This window comes from Calidris pugnax, unplaced genomic scaffold, assembly GCF_001431845.1.
Source record: "Calidris pugnax isolate Ruff unplaced genomic scaffold, ASM143184v1 scaffold103, whole genome shotgun sequence".
Lineage (NCBI taxonomy): Eukaryota > Metazoa > Chordata > Aves > Charadriiformes > Scolopacidae > Calidris > Calidris pugnax.
In genome coordinates, this window is record NW_015090990.1 from 2967383 (window position 1) to 2978135 (window position 10753).

General features: G+C 38.6%; 1 protein-coding gene across 1 annotated transcript in view; it reads right to left on the reverse strand.

The window, feature by feature from the left end:
• Window positions 1-10753, reverse strand: part of USP37 (ubiquitin specific peptidase 37) — a 44159-nt gene that overhangs the window by 31455 nt on the left and 1951 nt on the right. Inside the window, exons 2-9 of the mRNA XM_014954679.1 lie at window positions 8688-8859; window positions 8046-8146; window positions 6599-6780; window positions 6159-6233; window positions 5495-5592; window positions 3839-3923; window positions 2746-2907; window positions 1550-1681 (exon numbers count right to left, since the gene is read on the reverse strand). Coding sequence (XP_014810165.1) covers window positions 1550-1681; window positions 2746-2907; window positions 3839-3923; window positions 5495-5592; window positions 6159-6233; window positions 6599-6780; window positions 8046-8146; window positions 8688-8859 — 1007 coding nt within the window. The remainder of the gene's footprint in view (window positions 1-1549; window positions 1682-2745; window positions 2908-3838; window positions 3924-5494; window positions 5593-6158; window positions 6234-6598; window positions 6781-8045; window positions 8147-8687; window positions 8860-10753) is intronic.

Sequence of the window (10753 nt, forward strand, 5' to 3'; positions counted from 1 at the left end):
CTGTAGAAAATCACTTTAACTACATCGCAGTAACCAGAGTCGCCGGTGTGTGATACAACTGCTTTAGATTTTGACAGGAAATACACACCCAACATAATCCAAGCACAATAGTTTTGATCATAATACACAAATGGGAAGGTGACGAGAAAATGTCGTGTCCCATGACACACATAAAAAAAAAAAGACAGAGAAGACCTGTGCAATCCCCTCCCACCCCAAATCAACAACTAATACTCAGTCACCCAAAGCCTCTGATCACTTTGCTGCAGCTCAGCAAGTTTCTGCTGTTCTGCTGAGCAACAGTACCAGTGTGTGCTCCCCTAACCCTCTACAACTGCTCAGTGAAGCATGATAGGAAACGTGCCTTTTTTACCACAAAGCAGTTGACAGGCAATCGCCTTCCGACCAGAAGAACATTCATCACACTGAGTATCAACTCTGACCTGCTGTACTTGGGCACAGGAGCACACACTGCCCTCATGCAGAGGTCCTACAGCATGAGCTCTACCCACAGGTTACCATTAGGTATCTGTGGGGCACAAGCTTCAGAGGTGTTTCTACAAAAATTAGGAAAAGGACATTTCAAGAGGCATGTGGAACCACCTCTGATCCTGAATAGCACAGGAAGAGTCCAAGAGCCATAGCAAAAATAGAAATGAGCCCAAAAGATATAAAACACTAAAATGGGAACACAAATGGTTCTAATAATCCTGAATCTTGTTTACTGAGAGCAAAGAAACGAGGTACATGAGCAGATATAATAAAAATCCCAAATGGTACACAGTACGAACAGCGGTCTGTCTTTCTGACAAACATAGAATGGAATTTGAATATACAGAAATTAAAAATTTCAAAGAGAAAAGAGAGTTTTTACGTATTACAGAAACCTGTGGAGTTTCTTGATTTGAGAGTTCAGCTGAACTGAGAAAAAGATTAAGTATGCAGAACTCAAACACTCTCCACAGCTACCAAACAAAGTGTATTTTCCAAAAAGGCATTAGCCTTCACGTATCAGGTGAAATTAGTGACCAGCTTAAACCCAAGCCAGCAATGTTTTAAAAAGAAGTTATCCTGCATCTATTTATTTTGCAGTTTCTTGGATTTTCTTCTGAAGCGTTTCACTCTGCCACTAGAAATACAGTAGAAGGTATAAAAGACTGCCTGTAACTCAGCATTACATTTTTTAAGAGTCTACTTCCTACTTCTAAAGTAAAACTCCAAAATACAGAGAGTTCTAGGATTTATTTTAATGCCTAAACATGCAACGTACCCTCTAAAGGTGCTCCAGTATTACAAAACTAGTTTTTCAGTAATGAAAGAGAAAATATCCTTCCCAGAAAATTCTAGGATTTATTTTAATGCCTACACATGCAATTTACCCTCTACAAAGGTGCTTCAGTATTACAAAACTAGTTTTTCAGTAATGAGAGTTCTAGGATTTATTTTAATGCCTAAACATGCAACGTACCCTCTAAAGGTGCTCCAGTATTACAAAACTAGTTTTTCAGTAATGAAAGAGAAAATATCCTTCCCAGAAAGTGAGTTTTACCTGATAAGTGCATTGAGTGGAATTTTTTTCCATGGGATACCCTGCTTGAGCAAATCATTAGCAAAAGACTGAATTGAAAACAAGGACTGTAGAATGGCATTCATATAGCAGGTGTTTCCCAGGTTTGAAAATCTGAAAAAAGAAAAAAAAAAGAACACGGTAGGTATGACAATGTGCAAACATGCCAGTGTTAAACACACACACTACTGATGTATAAGATGTTCACCCCAGCCACTCCCCACAAGGTTTCTTATTGGAGCCATCCTCCTGCCTTTCAGACTAAACTGAAAACTCACAGGAGGCAGCATTTATCAGGAGTAGAAACCTATGAGTTTCTACCATCAAAACTTAAAAAAAATAATAATATATATATACACAAGGTAGAGAAATGAATCAAGAACCTGTAGGAAATGAACATGAATTACCTCAAATTATTATATCTCTAAAGTTCTCAGGAAGTAAATTTAAGAACACATGTTTTCTTGTACCTGAGACAGGAAAAGTGTTCCCTGTCTCAGTGCTCGTTAATTTCAGGACTTTTTTTTTCATTAAATAATTATAACAAGAATGTGCATGTTCTGACGATCAAAGTGTGCATGCTAGATAAAGAAAATTAAACTTACCCTTGTAATTGTTGTTGAGGATGGGTGGAAAGGGGCACTCGGGGTTTGTTCCACCCTGTGTAATCTTGATTAGATCTCATTTTTTTAACAGAAAGAGGGGCAGGCTGAGAAAGAAATCCCAGGCTTCTTTTGGCTGAAGGGGTCTGGCTGGATACCGTAGACCTAAAAACATAAAAGATTAAGAAGTGTAAGATTTCTAATACTCTTCCTTAAATAGCTATAGTCCATGACAAACTGAAAACTCCTGGGAGGCAGCATTTATCAGGAGTAGAAACCGATGAGTTTCTACCATCAAAACTTAAAAAAAATAATAATATATATATACACAAGGTAGAGAAATGAATCAAGAACCTGTAGGAAATGAACATGAATTACCTCAAATTATTATATCTCTAAAGTTCTCAGGAAGTAAATTTAAGAACACATGTTTTCTTGTACCTGAGACAGGAAAAGTGTTCCCTGTCTCAGTGCTCGTTAATTTCAGGACTTTTTTTTTCATTAAATAATTATAACAAGAATGTGCATGTTCTGATGATCAAAGTGTGCATGCTAGATAAAGAAAATTAAACTTACCCTTGTAATTGTTGTTGAGGATGGGTGGAAAGGGGCACTCGGGGTTTGTTCCACCCTGTGTAATCTTGATTAGATCTCATTTTTTTAACAGAAAGAGGGGCAGGCTGAGAAAGAAATCCCAGGCTTCTTTTGGCTGAAGGGGTCTGGCTGGATACCGTAGACCTAAAAACATAAAAGATTAAGAAGTGTAAGATTTCTAATACTCTTCCTTAAATAGCTATAGTCCATGAAATGGAATTCTATCAGTGTAGGAAACTGTAGGTTAAGGTACACAAGATAACTGGCGTGTGTCATAATGCAAAAGAGGTGTGAGAGAGAGCTTCTTTCCAGAGCACTTAAATATGTTAGGTTAAATTTCCTCACATCCACAGGTGTGTGTGCAGTGCAACCAAGACTTTTGCCTTTAAGATATCTCACAATTCCCCCTGTTGTATGATGAGAGGAAGAACAATTATGTAGCATGAGATCACCTCCCCTAAGATATGCTTAAAATTCACATCTGGACCAGAGTCTTCATTTTCAGCCTCTTGTTCTTGTAACTTAATCTCTCTGGACCTCAGTCCCTCATGTGTAAAGCACGGACAATGTTGCCTTTCTTCCTTGATCTTGTACCACATCTATCTGGGGCAGAGACCGACAGTTTGATTGCACAGTGTCTGACACAGAAGAATCCCAACCTCAGCAGGATTCAGTACTACTAAAATACTGTTATTAGAATATAGAGTTTCATGCCATTTATCTACTTTGGAAAAATGAAGCAAGGATTCATTCTGAAGTTCCAGAGTTTATGTAGAATTTGAACCATCTAGATTTTAGATATCTGGATCAGTCATTCACAATAATAGACGTGAGTGATTTTAGAAAGTCTATCTACTGCAAGCAGGAACTGGAGTTTGTAGATGTAACTAGAGCAACTGTAGCCACCCTGAATACCTAGACTGTACTCCTGGGGAAAAGAAAATAATATATATATATACACACACATTTTATGCATATAAGCTATGTACCATGTGACAAACACACAGGAAACTGAAGATCCTAATTCCTGGGAAAGGGCTGTCATTTGCAGGTCATGCTAGTGAATCAGTCCTACCTGTCCAGGGTGGAACTGCCACTGGAGTACTCTTTTGATGAAGACCGACTACCATAAAAAGATGATGACTGCAGTGGTAAAATACCTTGAAAAACAGAAAAGAGAGGCAGGTCATTTTGTTCCAGGTAACTCAACTATTTGTACAATATACAACTTGTTTAAAAGTATTGAGTCAAAAGGTTTAAAAACCCTCAAATTCTGTTTTCCAGAATTGGTTGGGAAAACTCTAACACACATACTTAGAAGTACTAATGCGAATATTAATCCTATGTAAATAAACATATGCTGGAATTTTAATTGAGTTTAATACCATAATCTCCATCAAATCCAAATCGCAATATGAAACATTAAAAATGTTGAATCATCTTAACTATCTGAAAGCTGATAAATATCCACCTTTTGTTCAAACATATAGATACACCTAACAGAAAAGTCACTAATGATTTCCAATACAGGGCTCTCAAAATTCAAGGCAAATATGCAGAAGCAAAACCAGTTTCTCTTCCCACTCTGAATTCCACAGTAAATTACTATATGCTTGGGGCAAAATATGACTGTTTCGTTGTTCTGATATCACTGTGTTAGATCCCAAGACTCTTAATGCCTCAGACAGTGCCACATAACAAAAAAAAAAAAAAAAAAAAAAAAGATGCTCTCAAGCATCAAAAAAACACCTATTATGGTGAATCACAGTGTATTTCAGTTTGGATAATGAATAAACGTTTGCTTCTACCCCAGCTTGAATTGGTTTGAGCCGTGCGGCTTTCAAAAACGCAGAGATATGAAGGAAGTTTGCAATACTGTTACCTGAACTTGCAGGTATACACCCACAGATTCTAATTTTGACTCTAAAGAGCAAACCAGGTTTTCATTCAGAGATAAATGTTCATGTTACTGGCTCCTCCAGCAACATGTTTGTGCCATCAGCGCTGCACTAAAGAAAGAATGCATTCAGCAACGTTCCCCATAAAAATCAGATCTTGAGTGCATTCCCCTTTAGGGGGCAAGAGGTTCAGTATTTACAAGTAAAACTGAAGAACTCTGCTGCTCACTAGCTTATGTACACACTAGTGAAATTTCTATATTGTCCATAAAACCTTGTCACACACCAGTATCCAACAGAACTTTGGTACAAACAGAACAAGAAAGTCCTGGTCCCAAAGAGCTCCCCCTCAACTTCTGGGCAAGAAAAAGGGAAGTAAAAGCAAACAGTACACATTTTCAGCATAAAAACCAGCCAGCAATTCACACGGGCATGAGCAGCAAAGGAGAGCTTTAAAAATAAACAAGCAAGCAAGCAAGAAGGAAACTGGTAGGTGTTTACAGGAATCCCCTCCCAAGGGGAAGGGCAGCCCGGAGCAAAGTTTGAAGCTGCTCGTCGAATTTTCAAACGAGGCGGCACAGGGGCCGGCACCTGAGTGTAAAGGTCAGGGTCACACTAGAGCAGGACAGGTTTTGAAAACAAAGGCAACTTGTTTGCACCTCACGTGTCTCTGTAGGAAGCAAGGAAGTTAAGAGGCACAGGGAAAAGCAGATCAGGAAAACCACCTCCGCAGCAGCTTTCCAAACGAGTATCGAATGGTTAAAATCATACTGGTCAAAGCCAGGTATCATTTGGTTTTAATTTTTTTTTGTTTGTTTGTTTGTTTGTTTTACCTGATGTCCGATTTTCCTCTGCCTGCTTCAGATTCAACTGTTTCTCTCTGCTGCTGTTCAAGTACTTCCATGCTGGATCACTCAAGGCTTTATTATTCCTACAGATAAATGAAAGTGAAAGTTAGTGCAGTTATAGAAGATAAAGGATACTCCCACTCAGTATTTACAACCTGCTTGAAAGCGTTTCTCTCCTGTCACCTTTCGTACTTGACTAGGAACAGTTAAACTTTACTCGCAGATAAGTTTCACCAATTCATTTAAACAGGCCTCCTTGCTTAGGATTAAATGCAATTTCAAACATACAGAGCTTACTCTCCAAATGGCAATTTCCCTTTATGAATTTTGTTTTGTAAAGAGTCAAAGGAAGTTCAACAAAGGCGGCACCTATTGCTATACACATGTAGCACATATGACAATCCTGACTAAACTGACAAGATGACACAAAATTTGCACGTGCTGGTTCCTGTAAATTAACTGCTACAGCAGGTGCATCTCCCTCCTTAATCCTTAATTAATGAATGCAAACCCCACTTCAAGCACGCAGTGTGTTCAGACATTAACTAGTGGCTGGCCTGTGCCATGTTGCTGAGACAGCAAACACCTACGCATGCTTTTAAGAAAAATTGATCTTTAAAATCAGAAACTAGAAGCAACAGTTACTTACGTTGAAGAATCATTCTCTTTGGGATAATCTTCACTTATTTCCGAACCAGGAAGCTGTGTTCTTTTCCTCTTTTCACTGATGACAGAAAATTTTTGAAGCGGTCATTCTTTCAGAAAGGTTAGTAAATGATCCTCTTCCAACTGACCAGACCTCCTCAATGCTTTCTGTGCATTTTGCACCTATATTCCACAATCTCAAATTTTATAACACAGCATACAGAGAAGAATTTGGTCTGCCCAACTCTTAAGTTATTCATAAAGCTCTAGTGCCAGTACCAGCCAGAGGCTAGAAAAGCACCTGTTAACGTCCTGTTAAAAGCAACAGCAAAACCAGAGGAAGAAACATATTCCCTTCTTACTTCTAGGGGTATTGAGTTTTACCTACAGCTCTACCAAGGGCTAAATTTTAGTAATATTGTAATAAGAGGATAAGACTCCTACCGATTCTCCAGCAAGCCCGTTCTGTGAGGGCCTGACAACACCGGAGATGCTGAAACATTCACCCTGTTGCCAGGTGTTCCACTTCCAGCAGAATTCTTAACAGATGTCCTCGCTGGGGTACCCAGCACCTTGCGAAACGGATTCTCCTCCTTGCTTTCCACCGCCGCTCTTTTGGGAGGAGTCTGCAAAGCCCAGATGGAGCCGGCCAGGGAGACAACCAAAACAGTGAAAAAACATGACCACCTTTAGACTAATCTAGCATTTACACCACTGCTTTACTTGCTGCAGTGTAGCACCCAAAAGCAGAAAAATGCTACTTGTAATAGCTTAAAATTGAGTGTAACGCTAATTAGACACAGGCAAAATGTTGACTGTATCAATACAAGTCATAAACGTAAAACTCTACAGCAGTAACCAATTTCCCTTCCCACTTTCCATTGCTAAGCCAGTTGAACTTTAGTTTTTAAGATCTCCTTTACATGCTTTGACATTACAAAACCCATGGCATGATTCCTAACTATTCCCAGATCAATCCTGGGTGGTATTAGAAAAAAATAAACCAAACCCAACAACAGCCATAGTAAACCCACACAATTAGAACTGTGCCCTAACAGCCTTGGGCCAAGCAAGTGCCACATGTAATGCAATGGAAAGAGCTATTAATTGGTTGACTAAGGAATGTTGGTCAATTTCAGACTTGAAAGCTAAACATGTCTAATCTTACCACTGCATACAACAGCCTTGTGAGTTTTTACAGTGAAATTGCCTTTAAGCAAAGTGTAAAGTTTGTTTTGGGACAGTGTCAAAAATATTCTCCCTCAGGGTGGTAATGCAATTATATTCACAGAGATAACAAAGTAAATTAAAGCTGGTAGATACACAATGAGATCTATGTTATACAGGGAGAAAAGGAACAAAAATATTTTGAAGGAAAACCACTTTCGGGGAAAAGTCTGCAAAATTTACAAAAAAATCTGAGTGGACGACACAAATTCAGTAACTTTATTCTGATACAAAACTGAGTCAGCCATTTCTCAATATATACATTTGGCTGAAGTCTGCTAAACTCCTTAAGACCTACACTGACTATAACATGTTCAGTATAAACAAAGAGATATTCAGAACTACGTGAGAAGCAAGTCTTAATCATGTACTTTTCCCTCTTTTTCTGCTTCTTCTCTGGCTGAGAGAAGCATGAAGAACATGTTCTATCTTCCATGGCCAGACACTGACCTTTCTTATTCACACAAAATACATGGCTCCTCATGAGCAAGACACACTGTTACCAACCTCCCCGTACACATCTATTCCAAGCCCTCTAGATTACAAAGAGTTTGGATGCAAAACAAGTATTTACAGTGCTATTATGACATACAATAAGAGAATGAGAGAAGGAAACGAATGAAATAAAATAAAGAGGAGGAAAAATTTGAACAATCACACAAACCTGGTTCTCTATATAAGAGAATTGCCTGTTAGCTTCCTTCTGTGTGGTCCTGCTGCCCAGCACACCTCCAAAGCTGCCAGATCCCTGAGAGGGTTTCCCAGCTGACAAGAAAAATACACAACATTTGATCTGATGGTCATTTAACTGCTCGGAATTCTTATTTGTAAGACTTTATTTAGAAGAAGTTGATTTTGGAAGGAACACACTAAGTTTCTTGCCAACAGACAGTGTGATACTCCCAGTGTACAGACATAAGTACATGTTTATGGATATCCCTTATATTGGTCATTTACTCAGTTGGCAGTGAAGTCCCTATCCTTAAAAAGAACAAAATAAAATAAAAAGGAAAGAGGCTATGCACATGTGATAAACAGACAAGAGTTTTTCAAATACCAACATATTTACAATATAAACAATCCCTACATGTATAATCACTGCTTATTGTTCAGCATGGCAAAGTTATATTATGAGAAAGGTACGTAACAAAAATCAGGGTTCAGGGCCAGAAAAAAGTATTTACACAAAGACAAAGAAAGTCAGTAACAGAATGGCTAAAGATGAAAAAAAACCACAAAAAACCCCCCCACAGCACCAACCCCTCTCCAAACTGTTATTAACATGATTTACAACAATTGCACTTACCAGTATGAACCCTGTCTTGATGGACTGCATCCAAATACATCCGCATTTCATTTGCATCTTTAAATGGTACCTTATCAATTGTCAGGAAGCTGGTATCCTTTAGTGTTAGCATCAGGCAGCAGAGTTTTCTACCATTTGGTCTTAAGGTCACAGTTTTAATGTTATGGCTTAGCTGAAAACAAGAAAGTGACTATAAACAAACATCAACTTTTAAAAGGCCAAAACGCTTACAAATTCAAACAAAACACTTCAAACAGAGAGGGTAAGAGGCACTTGCACCAAAATACTTCTCCTTGCTCCTTTTTGAGCAAACATTAAGCCTCACAGCATCGATGCAATCAGTGATCTTGGAAGCTGACAGAACTGAAAAGACAGTATCCTTATAGCTCAACGGTCCCTATATTGCTGGAAAAGCTTTCTGAAACTCTCGAGTGTGACATTTTTGAACGTAAAGGAGCAAAAATTTCATACAGTCCAATTTAGCTGTCTTGATACTTCCACAGCAAGTTTGAAATATAATTTAGGACGGGGAAAGTTTTAATCATTAAGTATAAACTTCTACTCACTTTACAATTTCCTCTCAGGGAAGACAGATTTGACTTAGCTTAAAAATTTTCTCAAGAGAGTGAGTCAATAAGGTCTATGTGCAACATTAATGACAAGTGGTGTCAAAACTTTCAGGGTTAGGGTCAAGCACAAGAATAATTTTAGGAATTTATGGTCCCTAATAATGCTGCTGCTATTTTATTATACCATTACTTAATTGTCACTTCATGCTAAGAAACGTACGAGAGCTGGCTGCTCAGTAAAGGCTTTATTATTCATGCAGGTTGAGAGCAATTCCTAAAGCAGAGGAAGCAAAAGAATCTCTCGCATCCGGAGGCTTTATGGAAGTTTGACAATCCATACCTAAGCATGCTCTCATTTCTCAGTTCCCTTGTCCCTTTTTGCTTAATTCTTCATTTTGCTGCTGCTTCTTTAGCCTTGCCTAAGACCAGGCAGTAGCTACACAGCGATCTCCGTGCCAGTATATTGCTGTACTCAATGCTTCAAGCAAGATGGGAAGCCACAGCCAAGGTCATCAGGCGGTACACAGGACAGGGCAAAACACTGCCCATCAGATTGGAGTCTCCTCCTAAAATGGCCTGATTTGCATACTGCCACACTACTGACTTAAATAACGAAGTTAGGCACACTAATTACACTTGAACGCCAAAGTTTCGCTATACATTGCTCTAGAACCTGCCTTGTCTCCTTCAAATTATTCACAAGTTTAAAAAATAAAAACAATTCATGATTTTGATTTCAATTTCTTCAGGCATATAAAAGACTGAGATAGTAACGGGCACTCCATGTCTGTCAGTGAGATGATTCCTGTTCCCTGCAGATATCTAGTTTCTTGGAAAGCCAATCTAGACAGAACAGCAGTTTATAAGAGGCTGGAAAATTACCTCAATTGGAAATTAATGGTTTATTTTGCTGGAAAAATTATGCTTCTGAAATACTTTGTGCTCAGTCCTTGTGTTTGGGCTTTTTTGGGGGAGGGTGGTTGTTTTGTTTTGATTTTCTGTGGGTGTGTTTCGGGTTTGTTTTAAATATAAGTTAAAAATATCTTCAAAGACCTAAGAATCAAAAAGCAGACTCCAAATTTTTCATCCTCTCCTAAAATACTGAGCCCAGTGCAAAGGGATTACAGTTACTTCACCGTCTCAGTGCAAAATAACCCATTCCAACTCAAAATGCTGTCATGAGAGGGCTCCATCCATGCTCTCCATGCACCTGTTATGCCCCAGTCAGCATCACAAAGTCTTGGGAGGTGGGGGTAAACAAAGTATTTCTCTAAATACTTATCTGGCATCTAAGACAACATAGTCAAAGCTCTGAAACATCAGTAAAATGTATCATAAGATGTTTGATGATGCACCAGTTACCGTAGAAAGAAATATAACCATCCAAATGTTCCCCTACAGAAGGGTAAAAAAAAGTGGGGAAATCACACAGCATTCTCCCAGTTGTCAAACTTGGGAGTTGGCAACTTGTCAAAAAAAAAAAAAAAAAAAGGGAAG